At 51.6% G+C, this 18,905-nt stretch overlaps 1 protein-coding gene across 4 annotated transcripts in view; it reads right to left on the reverse strand.

Moving 5' to 3' along the window:
- The window catches only part of AOPEP (aminopeptidase O (putative)), a 380,108-nt gene that overhangs the window by 158,595 nt on the left and 202,608 nt on the right, over positions 1–18,905 (reverse strand). For 3 of the 4 annotated variants that reach the window (XM_023185255.1, XM_023185256.1, XM_023185254.1), the window contains exons 6-7: positions 16,062–16,251; positions 11,715–11,821 (exon numbers count right to left, since the gene is read on the reverse strand). The exons of the other annotated variant lie outside the window; for it this stretch is intronic. In XM_023185255.1, the coding sequence (XP_023041023.1) occupies positions 11,715–11,821; positions 16,062–16,251 (297 nt within the window). The remainder of the gene's footprint in view (positions 1–11,714; positions 11,822–16,061; positions 16,252–18,905) is intronic. 4 annotated transcript variants of the gene reach the window in all.

Raw genomic sequence — 18,905 nt, forward strand, 5'->3', positions numbered from 1 at the left:
ACTCTTTCTCTTTGATCACACGTCATCCCAAACGCTCTGTTCTCTAGGCTCTTTCTCTTTCATCACACGTCATCCCAAACGTTAGGTAATCTTCCCAGAACTCTACTTGCATTATGTCATTCCTGGAACTTAAAATACCTCACCATTACCCGGAGGATCACATGCGAGTTCTTGAATTTGGCATCTGAGGAGCTCCATGACTTAGTCTAGCCTTGCCTGGCCCACCTTCAGTCTCACCGGTTCTTTCTGTGGCTGTCCTCTCCAGCAAGTCCCTTCTCATGTTAATGTCCACATCCACAATCCACTCCTCTTTATGCCTACCAGGCTTTGCTCCTTGAATTCCTCTCCCTCTGCCTCTTCACCAGTCTCAGTGGTGTCCTTTCTTACTATCCCAGCTCACGCCTCACATCCTCTCTGTAGCCCTTCCTAACTAAACCTGTCAACAGTAAACTCTCAGTTCTTAAACTCTGCGCATGTAGCCTAGGATTACCTATCTATCTTGTGACCAGTATTTCAGCTCTCCAAATAATGCATAAAGAACCTCAGGGACAGAGATCATGTCTACGAGGTTCATTTTTTCAACACTTACGGAGCACCCTCTCAGTGCCAAGCACTGTGGTGCACTGAGAAACAAGACATAGTCCCTAGGGACAAAAGTCTGAGGGTCAGAAGAGAGAGGTGTATTAGGTTGGACCATATGAAATTGGTTTTGGCTGGGTGCGGTGGCTCACACCTGTAATCCCAGCACTTTGGGAGGCCGAGGTGGGCCGATCACGAGGTCGGGAAATCGAGACCATCCTGGCTAACACGGTGAAACCCCATCTCCACTAAAAATACAAAAAATTAGCTGGGTGTGTTGGCACGTGCCTGTAGTCCCAGCTACTCAGGAGGCTGAGGCAGGAGAATCGCTTGAACCCGGGGAGGCAGAAGTTGCAGTGAGCTAAGACTACGCCACTGCACTCCAGACTGGGTGACAGAGCGAGACTCCGTTTCAAAACAGAAATTATTTTTGTAGGGCAAAAATGATCAAATCTTGACAATTTAATGTGGTAAACATAAAGAGAATTATCAAATCAGGTAGTCAGAACAGAGAGGGACAGAGAATAGAGCCTAGGAGTGCAGAGGAGGGACGGCAGCTCACGTTAGGAGAAGGTCTGAGACTTTCTGGGAAGGCAACGCAATCTGCGCTGAGTCACAATGATGAGTCATAATGATATGGAATTATGCAGCAAGGCAAGGATATTCTAAATAGAGACAACATTTTTTAAAGGCATGGAGGTAAGAAAGAGCAGGCAGATGGTATGAGCTATGGCTGAATTGGGTTCCCCCAAATTTATATGTTGGAGCCATATCCCCCGGTACCTCAGAATATGACTGTCTTTGGAGACAGGGCAATTGAGGGCTTCGAAGGGTGGTTAAATTAAAATGAGGCTGTCAGGGTGGGCCTGTTCCAATGTGACTAGTGTCCTTTAGGAAGAGCAGATTCAGACATACAGAGGGACACAAGGGACATGCAGACGCAGAGAAAAAGTCACGTGAGGACACAGCGAGATGGTGGCTGTCACACTGTGGAGTGTGTATGTGGTTTTTGTCCTCCTTTCCCGGCATATAATTCCTAAAATCCTCTGGATCTTCACAATTATGCCTTTGCATGCTAATGAGTGGATGGGTGGCTGGCAGCCCCTAGGCAGCCTCCGGAGGAGCTGTCACGGGAAGGACCAGGGCAGCATTAGAGGGTTGGGACTCGCAGCCCCGCCCCCAATCTCCAGGGAGGGGCTGGGGGTGAAGGTCAAGCTGACCACCAAAGGCCAGTGGTGTGATGAATCGTGTCTGTAAAACGAAGCCTCCACAAAAACCCAAAAGGACGGCGTTGCGAGAGCTTCTGAAGAGCGGGACACAGGGAGGGGCGCATCTGGGGGGCAGGGAAGCCTCACACCCCGTCCCTCACACCTCACCCTACGCATCTCTCCACCTGCATCCCGTGTAATCTCTTTATAATAAATGAGTAAACGTGAGTGTTTCCCTGGGTTTCGGGAGCTGCTCTAGCAAATCCCAATGCACCAGCCGTGGGAACCCCAGTTTAGAGCCGTCGGTCTAAAGCACAGGGTAGACAACCTGGGGGAGGTGGAAGGCAGTCGTGGGAACACGCCCTCACCCTGCGGGATCTGACGCTCTGGACAGTGTCAGAATTAAACGGAACCAGGGGACACCCAGCTGGTGTCCACTACAGAAGTGACTGCTTGCTTGGTGTGTGGGGAAACTTCCCACACATTTGACCACAGAAGTCTCCTGTTTGATGGCTGTGGGGTGAGAGCAGATGAAAAGCAGTTTGTTTTTTCTGCTCAGTGACTGCAAACCAGGGAGTGAGGGCTCAGAAGAAACCAAATCTGTCAACACCTTGATGTGGGACTCCTGGCCTCCAGACTGTGGGAAGAGAAATCTATGCTGGCCTTTGGTAACTTGCGATGCCAGCCTGAGCTGACACCACAGTCGGGGTCTCTGAGCTACCTGGAGGGAGAGGGTAAAGCAAAGAACGACAGGAGATGAGACGGGGGACAGAGGTGATGTGCAGGGACTTGCATGCCACACCAAGGGGCTTGAAGATTTTCCTGCTGGTGAGAGGAAGCTTTTGGAGAGTTTTAGCAAGGAGGTGGCAGAACCATGAGGTTCTTGTAAGGAGAACTCTCTGGTGGCAGCAAGGAAGGGCAAGACCAGAAGTAGAAAATGCTCTGGGGCTGCTGGACTGCTACAAGCACGCGGGGAAGAGACGGGGTGGTAGGAGGGTGGAGAAGAGGGGGGAAGAGACGGGGGGTGGTAGGAGGGTGGAGAAGAGGGGTTGAATTGAGGAAATCCTTAGGAGATGAAATTGGCAGTTGTTAGCAATGGCTCCCAGGGGAGGAGTGAAGGAGAGGCAGGAACTGGAGCTCCCAGGCTCTTACCCTGTTGTGGGTGGACCTGTGCCACCAGTTCAACACTACGGGAGGGGAGCAGACGAAGCGAGGTAGAGGGGATGACCAGTACAAGATGCCTGTGGGGTAATCAGGAGAGATGTCAACAGGGAGTTAAGCATTCACACTTGGTCTTGAGAGAGAGTGCAGCCGCCGGTGGAGACTTGGGAGCCTCTGGCTTAAAAGGGGGTATGGCCAGCCATGCCCACACCCCACCTGTGTGCACGCCAGCCCTTGGCATGCTCTCTGCGACTCTTTGTCAGAGGGTGGCCCTGGGCTTGCCTGAGCCTGTCTTTCCCATGAACATATGCAGCTGGAAGCACCTGGGACTGTAGAGTTTTCCAGCCAATGAGATGAGTGCAGGGGCACATGCACCCTGGGGGCCCACTGCCTGATGGGAACAACTGAGGGTGACCCATGCTTCCTCCAGAGTAACCCGCGTGACCTGGCCTGACGTCACAGCACCATGGCTTGGCCTCGTCTTCTCATTTCCATTTTCCTTCCCTTTCTACCTCCTGGGAACATATATTAATCTGTTCCTGAATTGCCATAAATACCTGAGACTGGGTACTTTATAAAGAAAAGAGGTTTAACTGGCTCACGGTTCTGCAGGTTGTACAGGAAGCATGATGCTGACATCTGCTCAGCTCCTGGGGAGGCCTTAGGAATCTCCCAATTATGGCAGAAGGCAAAGGGGAAGCAGGACATCTTACATGGCTGGGGCGGGAGGGAGAGAGTTGGTGGGGGAAGGTGCCACACACTTGTAAACAACCAGAGCTTGTGAGAACTCACGCACGATTGTGACCACAGCACCAAGGGGGTGGTGTTAAACCATGACAAACCACCTCCCACCAGGCCCCACCTCCATCACTGGGGATTACAATCCAACATGAGATTTGGGCAGGACACACAGCCAAACCGTATCGGAACAATTCCTAACAAATCTCTGTCCCATAGGCCTTGCGTCAGGGTCTGCACCTGGGGAACCCCACCTAAGATGGGGGTTCAGAGGAGACCACTCTGGGAGGACATGCAGCTGAGTGTGGAGGCCTGAGGAAGACCAGCTCTGAAGACGCGGGCAGGCAAAGGGCAGACCTTGAAGGAGATGGAGGAGGAATGACAGAGGGGCAAGAAGAGTCAGGCGAGGGACTGCCACAAAAGCCAGTGACAGAAGTTTCCAGAAGAGCTGTCAGCAGTACCAAACAAAGCAGAGGAGTCTCATAAGATTAAAAATAAAATTTGCTTCCAGAATCTGGTGACTGTCAGGGTACAATGAGCCAAGGAAAAAACAGTTTCCCTACACTGGTGAGAGCAGAAAGCAGATTCCAGAGGACTGGCAGTTTTAAGAGCTGTGGGAATGGAGACAAGTGTTTGGCTAATTAGATGAGTGTGCAGCAGTTTAAAGGAGAGATTATCATGGATAGGAGAGGCCGGGCATGGTGGCTCGCCCCTGTGGTCCCAGCTACTCGTGAGGCTGAGGTGACAGGATCACCTGAGCCCAGGAGGCAGAGGGTGCAGTGAGCTGAAGTTGCGCCACTGAACTCCAGCCTGAGCAACAGAGCCAGACTCTGTCTCAAAAAAAAAAAAGATGGGAGAAGTGTGAGCATAGTTAGCAGAGAGAGGGAGAGGGAAGGGAGGGAGGGCTGAGGACAGAGGACCGTGGGTGGCAACAGAGCCAGGTCCTGGTGGAGGAGGGCCCCAGGTAGCTGGTGCACTGGGCAGGGCTCCCGGGACATTTCCCTTTTGGAGCTTGCCCCACCAAAGCAGATGAAACTGAGATTTTCCTGTCTCCTTACCAGACTCTTCCTCGAAGCCCGCAAGCTTTCAATTTAAAAATAAGATGGTATGAATCAATAAAAATGTAGCTAATTAAATTCAGGTATGAATGCCACATTAAAATAGAAGGATATGGCTGGCTTTCTTCAAGAGAATTAAAAAGGACTGCCTGCCCTTCTTGGTAGGCAACAAGACCCCACCCAGGTAATCCCATCAAAAAGAAGGCTCCAGGGTGCTCCGGTGACACACAAAGGTTGACTGGACACTTATTCCAGGCTCTCACCACTGTCATGCCTGTGGGTGCCCCCAAAGAACTACTGTCCTCCCTGACAGGACACGGTCCAAAGTGACGAGTGCCTTGTTTTCCCATTCCTCCTTCCCCTTCTTCCTCAAGGGCAGAGGGTTCAATTCTATGAAACTGTGTCAAGCCACATGCACTTCTAGCTCTACCCTGAAACTAGCAACGCATCTTTAGCCATATCAAGGCAGATAGGATGTCACTTGGGCATCTGAGAGGTCGGGGTAGATACGGATATAGCTGTGTTTACAGAATCAAAAGAAGAACATGGCTGATGGCCTCCATTTTCCCAGCAGAGCAGGAGGCAAGAGAAGGCAGGGGGAACAGGAAGGTCTGGAATAAACACTGAAGGCTTAGGAGAAGGGAGCTGGCCCAGGAAGAGTAAAAGGATTTATTCTTGGCCCTGCTAGAGGCTTCCAATCTCGAGAGAGAGGAGCAGCAGAGGAAGGTGACCCAGGGGCTGGAAGTGAGTATATGACTGCACCCAGGGACGCTCCAAGGAGAGCTTTCCCACGAGGCAGGCTGCAGTCCTGCGAATACACATGTCCCCACACGCAGGTGGAAAAGACTGCTGTATTCTTTGGGGATTAGAAATAAAAATTTTGAGCAAAATTTTAGAGGTGAAAACTTCAAGTATATGGAGAAGGTTTACACACAGAAGACTTAATAAAAAAAGTCTTCCTGCCGGGCGCGGCGGCTCAGGCCTGTAGTCCCAGCGCTTCTGGAGGCCCAGGCGGGCAGATCACGAGGTCAGGAGATCGAGGCCAACAGGGTGAAACCCCATCTCTATTAAAAACACACACACACAAAAACTAGCCGGGCGCGGTGGCAGGTGCCTGTAGTCCCAGCTACTCGGGAGGCTGGGACAGGAGAATGGCGTGAACCCGGGAGGTGGAGCTTGCAGTGAGCCGAGATCGCGGCACTGTGCTGCACCGTAGCCTGGGGGACAGAGCGAGACTCTGTCTCCAAAAAATAAAAATAAAAATAGAAAATAAAATAAAAATAAAAAAGGCTTCCTAGTTTAAGTGGAACGTACAGTGCTTAGGCATCATACAAATTCACAACACCTGTGGCACGCAGACTTTATCTTGGCTATGGATAGGGTTACATACTTGGGGTTTTTCCCCGATTATTACGGGATGTTTTTGTGATCAAGGGATGAGGCACTCAGGAGGAAGGTTAGGGAAAGATGCCGGCATTTATCTAGTATTGTCTCAAAGTGGAGGCAGCAGCTCAGATTAAGAGTTCCATAGACTCCTGCCTGTCAGCACCTCCTTAAAGCGATACATTTTAATGTTTTTCTCAGCAGGAGCTTGACTTTAACAATGAATCCAGAAAAAAAGGGAAGACATAATAAATCACAAACGATAAAAACCAACAGAGATTTCTTCTGACCCTGCCACCTTAGCTCTTCCATCCCTGGGGCCTGTCAGAGTGTGCTAACTGAAAGCACTTAGGCAGAAGCTGCCGGAATCCAGCTGCACCCTGGAGACAGGAGGCATGGCGAGCCTCTCAGAAGCCCTGTGCATCTCTGGCTAGAGCCACCACTGCTGCACAGGTCAGGAGGGGACCTTGTAGGCAGGGGACGGATGACAGGAGAGAGCTGAGCAGTGGCAGGACAGAAAGGAACACTGAAAGCAGGCTGAAAGCAGACTTTGCCTGGGGAAGAGTTCTGCCCAGGGCCAGAGAGGAGAGGAAGAGTCTGGGAGAGTCCTTGGGGTCTCCTGTGTGGAAAAGACATCTTCAATAATTAACAAATGAAAAGTGGCATGTGATCCCTAACATTCTGAAACTGAGCAAATCGTCTTGCCTCAGAAGCCTGTAGCCACATTATAGGCTCTCCAGTCAATGAAGGCTGAGAAGGCCAGGAAAACACAAGAAACCTGTAACGAATGACTTACAAGCAAGTCAATCTCAGACACATCTGATGCAAAGGAAACACAACAAAATCAATCTAAGAAACATCTGGGCCGGACACAGTGGCTCACGCCTGTAATCCCAGCACTTTGGGAGGCTGAGGCAGGCAGATCACTTGAGGTCAGGAGTTCGAGACCGGCCTGGCCAACATGGTGAAACCCCGTCTCTACAGAGATGAGCAAGGCATGGTGGCACCTGCCTATAGTCCCAGCTACTCAGGAGGCTGAGGCAGGAGAATCCCTTGAACCCAGAAGGCAGAGGTTGCAATGAGCAGAGATCATGCCACTGCATTCCAGCCTGGGCAACAGAGCAAGACGGTGTCAAAAAAAAAAGAAAAGAAAAGCAGAAACATTTGGTGAGACCCGCGACTCAGTGGATGGATGGAAGGCACAAATGGAAAGCTGTTCTTATCAATTACTAAAAGTAATACGTCATTGCCAAACAAAATTTTAGTTTTTCTCTTCTCACTTTGTTAATGCTCCACTATCTATAACCAAGAGAATGTTGAGTCTTCCTTTTTCTCAGTATCTTTTAAAATAATAAGACACATGCTTCATGTGTTAAAAGACAAAAGACGCCTGGACTAAGCATACATTTCACCCTGACCTGTATGTCCTTCCAGAGCCCAAGATACCTGCAGGTTTTTGTTTTGTTTTGTTTTGTTTTAAATGCAACTAAATGCTCTCTCTGTTCCCTGAAGACAGGCATACGGTATAGGGAAACAGAAGAGTTTCAGTCCCTGGGTTTAAATCCCTGTTCTCTTGTCTATCAGCCAGAGGAGGTTAAACATCTTATTCAGTCTTTCTGAGCCTTGGGCCACTGAAGTGGAGACTGTTAACCTGCCAGCAGGAGAGGTGAGGCAGGACTGGCCACAGAGGCAGAGGGAACGCAAGGGCAGTGAGACACACAGAAGCCAGGAGGAGAAGGTGCTTTAAGGAGGAAGCATTTTCAGGAGAGAGTGGCCAGACATGTTGGACAGTGTGCCAAAGAGAAGTTTCCACTGCATCCGCCAACATGTGGAAACCTGCTGAGACACAAACTCAGACTTTTACATTGTTCTGGTCCATCATTTCAAGACCATGGGGCATCTTGAAAGAAAAAACAAGACAGCACCTCCGATTGTTTTTAAGGGACTTCTTTCCCAAGGTCTCGCTGAAAACAAAATCTGAAAACAAATTTTTACAAGTCTGGTTCTTCCTTTTACTTTCAATAATTTCCAGGTTCTCTGAGTCCATTTAAGGGAGAATTCTAGGGGATGGGAGTAAACGAGACTTAGACTATATAATTCAGGGCAGGTTAGGTTCGGAAACATTTCCTCCTCATTGTAAGTGCATCTGATAACAGTATTTTCCTTACTGATGTGCATAAGCCTTTCAAATGCAGTCAATTCATGGTTAGCCTAAATTTAGGCAAACAAAATTTCTGAATACTAAGACAAAGAAAAGCAAATGCCATAAAAAGCCGTCTAGCACAAAGGTCTAAAAATACTAGATTGTTCTCCCAGCTCCACATACAAAGGAAAAGATCTTGGCCATCAGAAGCTGGGCTGACGCAGGCTCCAGGGAAGCCAGAGACGAGGCCTCCTCGTGTGTGAACGACGTCCCAGGGTGCGGTCTGACTGGCTCACAAGTTGGAAACACAGTTCATCACAACTCGTCTTCATTATGATACCTCTGCCCCCACTGAAGGACTATGGTTATGCAGAACCAACGGGACCAAAGGGACTTAGAGACGTGGAGAATGGAGATGACCTCTCAGGTGGAGGGCCTGAGCCTTTGAGGGGTGAAGGGATCTGCACAGCGAGGCAGCTCAGTAAGGCACAGTACGCATGCTCCTGGGCGCCCTACCTGAAAGCAAACCTCTGTGGCCCTCACGTCCCTCTGCTGCCTTTCCAGTTCTGCTTCCTGGGCCAGCACAACCCCTCTCACAGAGCCTACAGTCGCCAGCCCCGCTTCCTGTCCACTGCAGCCTGGCTTCCTTCTCCACCACCCTTGTAGTCCCACTTCTCTCTCTTTCACCCCTCTTCATCCCCCAGGCAGCTTCCAGCATCAGCCACTCCCACCTGCTTGCCTCAGCTTCTTTTCTGGCTTCCATGGCCCCGGTGCCCTTTCTCTGGGGGAACACGTAACGGTTTCCCTAGATCCCTCTGTTACCTCCCCCTCTTCCTCCTGACCTCTGCTCTCAGTCTCCTCTCTCCCTGGGATTTCACTGTGTTCAAGATTTAAGGGGTTTTATAGGCTGAATGTTCCAGTCTCTCCAGTGAGCTCCTGACCTGCAGTCTCCAAAGTTCATCCTATGGAATATCTGTTGGTCATCACAAACTTCACACATGCAAAGCTGGAAACGTCATTTTCCTTCCAAGCTTCTCCCCATGTCTTTACCATCACATAAATGGGATCACCATCTACCCAACTGTTCAACTCAAAAAACCTCCAAGTCATTCTGGATACATTCATTTTCCTCTTCTCCACATTCAATCAACCAAGGCCTGCTGGTTCCATGGCCAAAACACATTTCAAATGGGTCTGCGCCTTGCCTCTGTCACCGGCACCCCAGGGCCTCTCGCATGGACTACTGCAAGGCTGCAACCGTTCTGCTGGCTTTCCGTGGGCTGCCTGTGGTGCTCTCCACACGGCAGCGCCGCACAAACACTGAGCAGATCACACCACCTGCCTGCGGAAGGCCCTGGAGCAGCTTCTGAGAACCTGGAGAAAGGCTCGTGTGACCTGGCTCCTGCCTGCCTCTCTTGCCCTGGCCCTCAGTAAGGCACAGTAAGCATGCTCCTGGGCGCCCTACCTGCCCTTCTTTCCAGCCACACTGCCCTTCTTTCTATCCCTAAGGCACACTAAGGCTTTTCCCGCCTCAGCCAGGCTACGTACAAGGCAGCTCATTTTCAGAGAGAAATTCCCACCTCCTGATGTGCCACCCTCCAGTCAGTATGGACATCGCCGCGCGGTCCGCTCACTGCGCTGCGCACCACCTGGGACCGGCCAGTACATGCAGCCATGTCCCTGCTAAGTGGAAGCTCCATGAGAGCAGGGGCCGTGTCCACGGTGGCCACAGGGCAGCTGTCCTGCCTGGCTCATTCAGCGCTGGCCGAGGGAACAGATGCTGGAACAGTGGCTTTGAGGCAGGAACACAGGTCTCCTGGCTCCTGGCCCGCTCCACTTCCCTCCACTAGATCTGCCTTTCCGAAACAATGGATGAGTCAACTTGGGAGGCCGCCTTAGCGTGCAAGCGCAGGGAACTTTGCCGTGGGAAGGGTGCAGCTTGCCACACCCGACGCTCTGCACTGCTGCACAGAAGTCCCAGCCAGCTCTCTCCCTGGGGTGCATTTGAGTTAGGCTTCAGTCACAGGCGAAGTGCGGTGTTTGTTTAAAAACAAACCAAAAAGCAGAACCATCCAAGGCAGCCTTCTGCCCGGGAAGGTACTCCCAGCACTTTGGGAGGCCGAGGTGGGCAGATCATCTAAGGTCCAGGAGTTCAAGACCAGCCCAGCCAACATGGTGAAACCTCGTCTCTACTAAAAATACAAAAACAAACAAATAAATAAATAAATAGCTGAGCGTGATGGTGGGCGCCTGTAATCCCAGCTACTGGGGAGGCTGAGGCAGGAGAATCACTTGAAGTTAGGAGTTGCAGTGAGCAGAGATCCGCCACTGCACTCCAGCCCGGGTGACAGAGTGAGGCACCATCTTAAAAAAAAGGGGAGGCCGGGCACGGTGGCTCAAGCCTGTAATCCCAGCACTTTGGGAGGCCGAGACGGGCGGATCACGAGGTCAGGAGATCGAGACCATCCTGGCTAACACGGTGAAACCCCGTCTCTACTAAAAAATACAAAAAACTAGCCGGGCGAGGTAGCGGGCGCCTGTAGTCCCAGCTACTCCAGAGGCTGAGGCAGGAGAATGGCGTAAACCCGGGAGGCGGAGCTTGCAGTGAGCTGAGATCCGGCCACTGCACTCCAGCCCGGGCGACAGAGCGAGACTCCGTCTCAAAACAAAAACAAAAAAAAAAAGGGGGGGGGGGGCGGGGGGAGGAGCAGTTCCTGGATGGCCATCCCTCCCCACCTGTTCGATGGCAGATTCCAAGCATCTGACTCTAGTCAAGAGGAGGGGCGGATGGAAGCTTCTATTGCCACAGCAACCGCAGGGCTCGCGGAGCCTAGGCACGAGGTTTCAGACAACCATTTCGCAAAGAAAGGAGCAAAGCAGAGAGGGACACACGTGGAAAAACAGCACGAAATAATCCTGCGCGTGCCACAAGCCACAGTCTACAAACAAAACTCAGGAGCTGGCCATGGAATCCTACTGCACGGGGGGCAGCGAGGCTTCCCGCTGGGCTGCGGTGGACACAAAAGGGCCCATTGACACACACATCTGTGACCACTGAACACTTAGGAATCAATATTTTCCTAAAGATTTTTTTTCCCCTTTGGCTTTATAGGGTTACTGTCTGCCAGGCTGCCAAACCCCAACCCTTGCCACGTCCGCAGCCACCGCATGAAGTGACTATTAGAACTTCACACGAAGGATCTGACCCCCGGAAATGGCCTCATGCTAGTTTTTTCCTAAACAGTCACCAGGAAAATGTCAGAAGGCAAATCAAAACACACACCCTGAAAGACTTAGAACATAACCATCCCATGCAGGGGGACGAGAAGCCCGCCCGGCTTAATTTAAAAAGGAAACCCAGCAGATGTCATCCGTTGGCAGGGAGAGGTCTTGAAGGAAAGCAGGAGGGGAGTGAGAGGGCTGCGGGGCACAGTGCAGTTTTACCTTAACACCTGCATCTCCTCGGGGGAGCTCTGCATCTCATCCTGGAGGCGACGCCAGCGCAGGCAGGCCCTCAGCTCCTGCTGCTCCCGGGCCTCGTGGGGGGTCAGCTGCTCAGACACAGACACAGACACACATGCACAAAACACCGTCACTGTTGTGGTCCCGGTGAAATGGCTCATTTGGTTTCAATGGGGGACAACGTAGCCTGCCCCCTGTTCTCCCCCTGCTTCCATCAGAACCCTAAAGGCCACCGGAGCCTCTTAGTGCCTAAAACGGCAAACCAACCACGCAGGCTCGCTTGTGCTGCTGGCAGTGGAGCCGGCCTGCTGTTCGGCGGAGGTCGCCTGGTTCGCAAACCCACCCGTCCCACCAACACACACCTGGTCTGGACAGAGCGGGCTTCCCTTGTGGCCATTTCCACGTGGATCTGTCCTCTCTTCCCGCTTTGTCTTTCTGCACAGGAGGGAAAGCCCCACCGTTCCCCTCCAATGTTCCCCAGCCCTCAATTTTGCTAAGGACCGTTTCCAGCAGGGCCTGCTAATGCAACCCAGATGGTTCTGTGTGCACATCACTAGAAGTGCCGCCTGGACCACTGTGGCGGAGGGGGGCCATCACACTCTGCCCTACGGGGTCAGCACCAGCTGCCTTCCCTGGTGTGCTCTCTGGGCCACATGGCCCGGACCTCTGTGAGGGCGGGCGGGCAGCAGAGCACCCACCGGGGAGGGAAGACGTCTATCCACGGTGTTTCTGGAAATCAAACGTTCCTGATAATTCCTTCAACAGATATTTACTGAGTCTCTGCCAGGCCCTGGGGACAACAGAGACAGGGCCTGGGGGAGCAGCCAGGGGAGGGAGCGATGGCAGGAAAACTCACATCAGAGAGCGGGTGACGGGAGAGGTGACGGGAGAACCCAGATGCCCCCTTGCCCACCAGGGCTTCCTGAGGAGGGGGTGGTGACAGCGCTGGTGCTCAGGGAAGCAGGAGTTGGCCGGGGAGGAGGGATTTCGGGAAGAGGGAAAGCACTTGCAAGGCACGTGGGGCCAGGCAAGGATGTGATGTGCTTAGAGAATGGCAAGGCATACGTCAGACCCAGCGCAGACGACCGTTCTGGGAGGGAGGGAGGCGCAGGGAAGCTGGCCGAGGCCGGATGATCCTCAGACCCCACGTGCCTGCTATTATGGACTAAACTGCGTCTCCGCAAAATATACGTGTTGAAGGCCTTACCCCAGTGTGACTGTATTTGGAGACAGGGCCTTCAAGGAGGTCATTAAGGTTAAGTAAGTCATGAGTGGGGCCCTAATCCTACAGGGCTGCTGTTCTTCTAAGAAGAGGAAGAGCTAACAGAGTGTTCTTTCTTTCTGCAGGCACAGAGGAAAGGCCATGTGAGAACGCAGAGAAAGAGCAGCTTGTGGCCGTCTGCAAGCAAGGAAGAGTGAGGGACCGCACCAAAAACCAACCCTCTTGGCACCTTGGTCTTGGACTTCCAGCCTCCAGAACCGTGAGAAATAAACGTCTGTTGCTTAAGTCACCCAGTCTCTGGTATTTATTACGGCAGTCCAAGCACACTAATATGTCTGTGAAGGCATTTAGACTTTCTCCAGGTTGATGACAAGTTACACCATCCAACCTTGCGACTGACTCAATTCACAAATCCCTGCGGATGCCTCTCTGAGTGGATGGTGGTCTCCACCTCCTTGGGATTTCACACGTCCCCGCACCCCACCCCAGCCCCGCCATGCTTTCTACTGCTCAGTGCTGCAGGGCACAGTCTCCCAGGCAGCAAAGGGACCCCGGTGACCCCGTACCCTGTATCTTCATCCCTGGCCTCTGGTGGGGCCTGCTGGCCAAGAGCAGCCCGGGAAGTGGCACACCCACCCCGGCCCCGCCCCACAGGGTGCTCCCCACTCCCTGGATGGTCTGAGGCAGGCACTCGCCAGGGCCAGCAACAACCCAGTCTCGCCACTGAAGGGAGAGGTCAGCCTGGCGGACGTGCTCTGGAAACGTTTCGGACTTTGTGCTGGAATCTAGAATGGCCATTTTGCCTGAGGGGTGTTCACGTTTTCGCATCTTGAAGAGTTACTGCACGGACCTCCAAGGATGACGAGGGGGCTGACCCCTATCATGTTAAGGGAAAGGAGCAACACAGAAAGCTCAGCTCCTGCTGTCCCTTTAGGCTCACAGCAGAAGCCACCGCCTCCACAAAGGCTTTCTGGGCCCGCCCAGGCCTGTCCTCTCCTACCTCGGAATTCTGACGATATTTAGTGTTTACTTCTCTTTGCAAACTTATCAGTCAAGAGGCAGGACCAAGCCAGCAGACTAAGGAGTGGCCTCCTAGACGTCTAGGCAGAGGGAAGGCTGCGGAGGAGCACTCAGGAGATCAAAGCTGAAGGTGTCATGATCAGACGCCTGGAACACATGACAACTCCAGGACCAGCTCAGACCGGACCGTCCCAGAAGGGAGGCCCTCCAGGGAAGAGATGGTGATAGATGTACATTCACATTAAACCCCTGCTGAGCGCCTGTGTGTAAGGCGGAGGGAAACACGAAGAGGATGGGAACAGGTATTTCTTGCACACTCTCCACGTGTCAGGCACGGCGCTAAGCTCATTCACACCTGATCCCATTCGCCCTGCAAGCTTCGGCATTCTAATATCCACTCTACAAATGGGGAGATGGAGGTTTGGGGAGGCACCTAACCGACCTACACTCCCAGAGCCGGTGAACGGCAGAGCCAGGACTGGAAGTCAGTCTTTCTGACTCAGAGCCCAGAGCCTTTGCTGTGTCTATCACGTGGCCTCACTGATGAGAACACTGCTGGGCCCATGGCCAGGGTAAGAAAAGCAAGACCCAGCTCCAATTCGAAGCAGTCACAGTCCAGGTATGAGGATAAGGAAATGACACAGTAGAAGGAAAAGAAAACAGAACAATAAGTTTAGAAAGGTAAGTACCACGTATCGTGAGAACCCACAGTGTATAGGAGGGCAGTGCTGAATTGTGAGGCGGGTAATCAGTCTGGGCTATCTAGAGAAGGTGACCTCCAGCTGGTTAGTGAAAAATAAATAAGATTTCAACAGACAAAGGACCTTGAACAATATCATGCAGGTATGCACAAACCTGGGAATTCTGGAAAATGCCAAATAGCACAGTGTATAAGGGACAAGGATGACAGGGGAAAAAGAGTGACCCAAATATTAGGAAGTTGAGGCTGGACATGGTGGCTCACGCCTGTAATCCCAGCACTTTGGGAGGCCAAGGTGGGCAGATCACGAGGTCAGGAGTTCGATACCATCCTGGCCAATATGGTGAAACTCTGTCTCTACTAAAAATACAAAAATTAGCCAGGTGTGGTGGCATGTGCCTGTCATCCCAGCTACTCAGGAGGCTGAGGCAGAAGAATCGCTTGAACCCAGGAGGTGGAGGTTGCAGTGAGCCGAGATCGTGCCACTGCACTCCAGCCTGGGTGACAGAGCAAGACTCTGTCTAAAAAAATAAATAAAATAAAATAAATGAATTAGGAACTTGAAAGTAAGCACAAGGCAGTTCAGCTGCTTATTATTCTCATTAGAACTGATGGCCAATGCTTTAAGGTAGAGGCTGCAAACTGGGAGCGTGTGCACCAGGTTTGGCTTCTGGGTATGTTTGTCTTGCATGGTATTTTGTAAATTAGTAAACTTCACATAAAAGTCCAGAATTATAAATTACCTTAAAAAACGAATAGTGTAGGTTATATTGAGCCCTCCTCCCTTCACCATGACAACTAGTTAGAGCTGAGTAGCAGCTGTCAGTCTGCCACAGTCCTCACCATTCCCTAATCTGTATCACCCCTGCTTCATTCTTCATTCATTACTTGTGAGCAGACATCCGAGACGATTCTGGATTTACGTTTTCACCTCTTTATTTAAAACACACACACACACAATGCACACACACACAACGCACACACACGTCACCACAATCAGAACCACAAAGCAGTGCTTGAGTATGCCATAGCATGACCTTTCTTCACATCTCTGCTCAAGTATCTCCTTATCAGAACGGCCTTCTCTTACTGCCTTCTAAAAGGGGACCCACTGGCCCTCTCTGGGGCTCATTTCTCTTCACAGAAAGAGATGACCGGCCTCCCACCCTTGACCCATTGCTGATCCACTTGTCCACTCTCTCCCACCTCCAGATTTCACATCCTGTGAGGAGTGGGGGCTTCCCTCTCTCGTTTATGCAGCCATCTCCCCAGCAAAGTCTGTGCCTAGCGCACAGGAGGCCCTCAGTCCACAGCTGTTGGGTGAGCAAATGACCAGAAACGGAATTGGACTCTGGGGAGTGGGGTGCTTAGGGTCACCGTAACCCACCTGCTGTGCTGCAGCCCAAAACACATCCTCCAAGTGAGAGGCAAAGCCTTCGCTCAGCCACTCCTCCGTCCAGTCGCGGGCCCCGAGGGCGAGGCCAAACCAGGCGTGGGCGATTTCATGGCAGAGGCGGGTCCCACAGAGATGGCTCCCTCCTGTCAAGATGCTCTGAGAGAGGAACGTGATGTGTGGGCTGTGGAGGATGGGGGAGAAAATGCAGAGTCTTGTCAGAGCCTGTCCTCCCGGCCACCCCATGGGGCAGCTTCCCTAGCCTGGCGAGCCTGTTATTATCATGTGCATGCTAGATCATGACTGTTGGCTTGTGGCTTAGACGCTTTCAGACATAAATAAAGCGGCAGTTTAGGTTTCTGGCTGCAGTTCAGGTGGCCGTTTCTGCCAAGCAGTTTTCTCCATCATGAAACGGCTATTACCTGTAATAAGTAACCTGCACCAAAGTTTTACACTAAAAAAAGGAAAAAAAAAAAAAAATTACAAGGCAGTAGAAGCATTTCCTCTGAAATCTGGACTGTAAAAGAGCAGGTGTGACAGTGTGAAGCTTACGCCGTCAGGAGAGAGATCAAAGAAGACCCTTCAGCCAGAAATCTGAGCAGCTTACAAGCAAATTGGGAAGTCGCACAGAAGGACAGAAAAAGCCGAGAAGAATGGAGCAAAAAATGTTCCATTCTGCACGGGGGCCGGCTCTGATGTTAACACACCAGCAGCTGCTGGGGACGGCTGAGGGTTCCAGGAGGCCCGAATAAAGGCCGAGCCTGTGTAAGGTCAAGCTTTTCCGTCGTATCTGCAAGAGCAGAACAAAATTATGCTGAGAGAGAGAAAGAAGGCAGGGAGTTATCCCACCCAGGTGTGCAAACGGCCCCAGGACGGGCACCAGACAGGGAGATTTAGCTAATCTCATTTTCCATACCTTGTGTTAAAACCCAAAATACCACCATTAAAACTGCATAGATGACACGGGGAAAAGGGGGAGTTGACGAAAGAGGCCCATCAAATACCTTCCACGCCTCCTCCTTCAGCAATTATCCTTTTTCCAGGATTTGTTTACAGTCTTCCTAATGAAGAATTTGCCCTTAAAAACTCTCTCCTCCTTCAGTTGAACAAACACAGTTGCGAAACCTTCCAAACTGGGAAACTGTACACACCGGTTCCTCCCTTCAAAAGTCATTTGTTTGCTCTCATGTCAGCTCGGCACAAGCCAAGACAGCTCGCAGGTTTTTCTTCCACTCCCACAGCCACCAGTGGAGAAATCCCACCTCGAGTTCCCTCACACAACATCACCCATTCAGCTCAGAGCTCAACTGCAATCGTGAGAGTCACGTCTGCCAAAACAGACAGCTTTCATGTGAAGTCATAACAGGGCAGGCATATGCCAATGAAAAAGTATCTGCCAGGCGCTCGAAGAGGACACCAGAAACCCCAGAAATGACCAGTGGAGTTGGGGCACTCAGGACAAAGGGGTGCGATGCAACAGGCACCAACAGTATTGCTCAGAGCACTACAGGGGAAAAAAACAAGGAAGGAAGGAAGAAGCTGAGAGACACAGGAACTAAACTCCCCTAACTGAGAAAGTCACCCCGTCGAGAAGACAAACTGTGCAACCTGGCATTTTCAAGTAAATGGCTCTGGCATGTGCAATGCTACAAAGAAAAGCCACAGAAATGTACCAAGTAAATAACATTCCAGACATACTGCTGGCAGCAGTTCACCCTTCGGGCTAAAACAAAACAGAAGTAACTTCAGGCCTTATAAACAGGCTGGAGGGCAAGCCTGCGTGGGCAGGGTCTGCAGCCAGAGAGACAGACGTGCACGTCCTTCCAGAGACTGGAGGGCGGACTCCGGCCAGGAAGCGTCTGTGAGCGGACGGACGACTGCGAAATCGCTCTGAGACTTCAGGGAGAAAAGGCCTCCACTGTCCGGGGACCTGCCTGCTCTTCTGTGCCAGCGCAGAAGCCTCACCAGGGCCCGTTTATGCAAATATAAAAGTCTGCGAGGGCCTGAAGGAAGGCACAATAGCAGCCACGTGGGACGTGGCACTTCTTTCTCCCACTCTTTCATTTTTCCCTTGAGCAGTCCTTGTTGTCTGCACCAGACTTCCCTCCCCACCCTTCAGTGTTCTGGAGACACCACCCTGGCCTCAGTCCATCTTGTGGGCCTTGGGACAGGCCCCAGCATTGCCGGAATTCCACCTAAACTTCCCCTTTGCCATCCTCAATCCTTTCTTCTGAGTCGGGGTAAATGTACTTCCCACCGTCCTCTGAGGGAGGCCAAGCCTGAACGTCCCGAACATCCTCCGGCTCAGGAGGAAGGGCGTTCACCACAGAAACGACCACACTGTCTGTGGAAAACATGACCTCCCTGAAAAGCGATTTTCCGGCTGGGAACCTGAATCGAAAGCCTCCCGGGCCCGTTTGGCCTCTGGGGTTGGGTTTGACTTACTGGATACTCTGGGGCTATTTCCCTATGAAGGAAAAGGCTTCTTTTTAAAAGTAAACCAAACACGTGGAGTGAGGTTTTGATAACCTTTCTTACAGGCTGCTGACAAAATTCTGACATAAAAGGACCAACAGAATATTCTTTCAAGGAGAATTTCCTTCCCTCCCTCGGATCCTAAATGTCTACATTTCTCATGTTAAGTAGATTTAACCTCTTATCTTTTTTTAGACTGCTTTTTTTTCAACAGTGAGTGAAGACAAGTAATTTACTTTAGCTCACTTCAAGGAATAATGTTAAGAATTTCTTTCCCAACAGAAAATCTATCTCATGCCCACCCTCGAAATGGACCTGTAGAACACTGCACTCCTACCTCAGCCTCGCCTCACCGGCCCAGCC

The sequence above is a fragment of the Piliocolobus tephrosceles genome, chromosome 14, assembly GCF_002776525.5.
Source record: "Piliocolobus tephrosceles isolate RC106 chromosome 14, ASM277652v3, whole genome shotgun sequence".
Lineage (NCBI taxonomy): Eukaryota > Metazoa > Chordata > Mammalia > Primates > Cercopithecidae > Piliocolobus > Piliocolobus tephrosceles.